At 43.5% G+C, this 1771-nt stretch overlaps 1 protein-coding gene across 1 annotated transcript in view; it reads right to left on the bottom strand.

Annotated features, from left to right (window-relative positions):
* The window catches only part of LZTR1 (leucine zipper like transcription regulator 1), a 64603-nt gene that overhangs the window by 49434 nt on the left and 13398 nt on the right, over positions 1-1771 (bottom strand). The window contains exon 7 of the mRNA XM_019513827.1: positions 1404-1461. Coding sequence (XP_019369372.1) covers positions 1404-1461 — 58 coding nt within the window. The remainder of the gene's footprint in view (positions 1-1403; positions 1462-1771) is intronic.

A 1771-nucleotide genomic window follows, 5' to 3' on the forward strand; every position in this document is an offset into this window, starting at 1 on the left:
CAGCGGGAGCTGCCCACCCCCACGAGCCATGGCTCCATCTCGCATCCGCCCCACCCCAGCTGGGCAGTGCCTGCCCTTGCCCCCTTCCTTCCTCACAATGGGAGGCGCTGACCTGCCCCCCAACATCCCTTCCACCACAACAGACTTACCAGCTGCACACTGCCAGGCTGTGCTCCTTGCTGCCTGCGCGCTGCGCTGTGGCTGTGCACATGCATGGGCATTTATTGGCCAAATTATCAGCCACCGTGAACAACGCGTGCCCCCAGAGCAACCGCCCGCAGGTGACAGTGTTGACAGCAGGGGTATAGCGGCAGCAAGTGGAGAGTTGAGCGGGCTGAGTGGGGAGCTCCTGCAGGCAGCAGCAGGGGTGGGGTTTGGTGGCGATGGCCAGCAGTGATCAGGGACCGCCTGCAGACACCATCGGCGGTGGCGGGAAATTGGGGTGGTGAACAGCAACCACTCACAGATGCCACCGGCAGCGTCAGCAACGCTTTTCACAGGGGTGCACATGCATCCACATGCACCCCCTACATATTGCCAATGTCAACCACTTCAGGCCAATTTCTGACACAGTCAATTTTCTTTATATTGGTACCAATCCAATATTGGACCAATGTATCAGTGCACCTCTAAGGGTTATAAAAGAAAACTTTTATAAATTACTTCACAAATGGTACCTATATTCAAATAGGTAGTAATACATATTTTCTAACAGTGATGCAACATGCTAGAGAGAAAGAAGCTCCTTGTTCTGTATGTAGTGGTTGTACCCAGAGGTCCAAATACTCTGGGAGCAAGGGACCAGAGTAATAACTATTGTAGTAGTTGGAAATACTCCTTTTGATTAACTGATCTGTCTACTGAGTACCTCCATAAAGAAAATTTACTTAGTGAAGAATGAAGAACTGAAAATCTACTTGTTAGCTGATAGATTACGCTCAGATGTTCAAGGACTCATATCCATCACTTGCAACACTGAAAATGTAGTTTGCTACAATATAGGACTTACTAGAGATGGAGAAACTGTCCCATCAGGTTAGATTATTAGACAAGAGACAGAAGAGGAATGGATATTTAAAAATATGGATTCATTCTTGATTTATGCAGAGAACAAAAAACTCACCCGCAAGTAACTCAGAGTCTCTAGCCAGAACATCTGAGTATCAATGACTATTACTGAATGTCATATTACATTTATAAATCACTATATTGAGAGGTGATCATTTATAAGAATTATCAGATATTATACCCTTTGTAAAGATGTATTAACTTCAAGCACATAGAATAAATACACATGAATTGCGTGTTGAAGTTTTTTCTGTAGTTGCCCAAATTAAAAAAAAAAAAAACAAGTTTAAAAGAAAAAGAAAGAAGCTCTGTGTAATGTGGATTCAGATTCTTACCTCTTCCCAGCATGTCAGCTCTTTGTCCTGTAGGCCAATCGTCCACATATCATTTAATCTAAAGTATAATTTTAAAATATTCAGATATTAAATGGATTAACATTGTAATTGCTTATTTTAAGCTTCTGGGGTTGTAAGAAGAAAAGACCTAAGTCAGCAAGAACAGTCCAAATCTTCTAACACAGTAAGAATTTCCTTAACTGGAGACAGATGGGTGGAATAAACACAAGATCTGCTCAAGATTTTTGTACTTTCTATGATCACCCCTTGTGAACCTGGGACTATGCTGCACCAATCTAGTTGCTTCTGTGCTACAGCAAACAGCATTTCAGAGCAGGTCTGCTCTGAATTAGAGAATGTGGGGGGGG

Source organism: Gavialis gangeticus, unplaced genomic scaffold, assembly GCF_001723915.1.
Source record: "Gavialis gangeticus isolate Ggan-Ray unplaced genomic scaffold, GavGan_comp1, whole genome shotgun sequence".
In the NCBI taxonomy this organism is placed as follows: domain Eukaryota; kingdom Metazoa; phylum Chordata; order Crocodylia; family Gavialidae; genus Gavialis; species Gavialis gangeticus.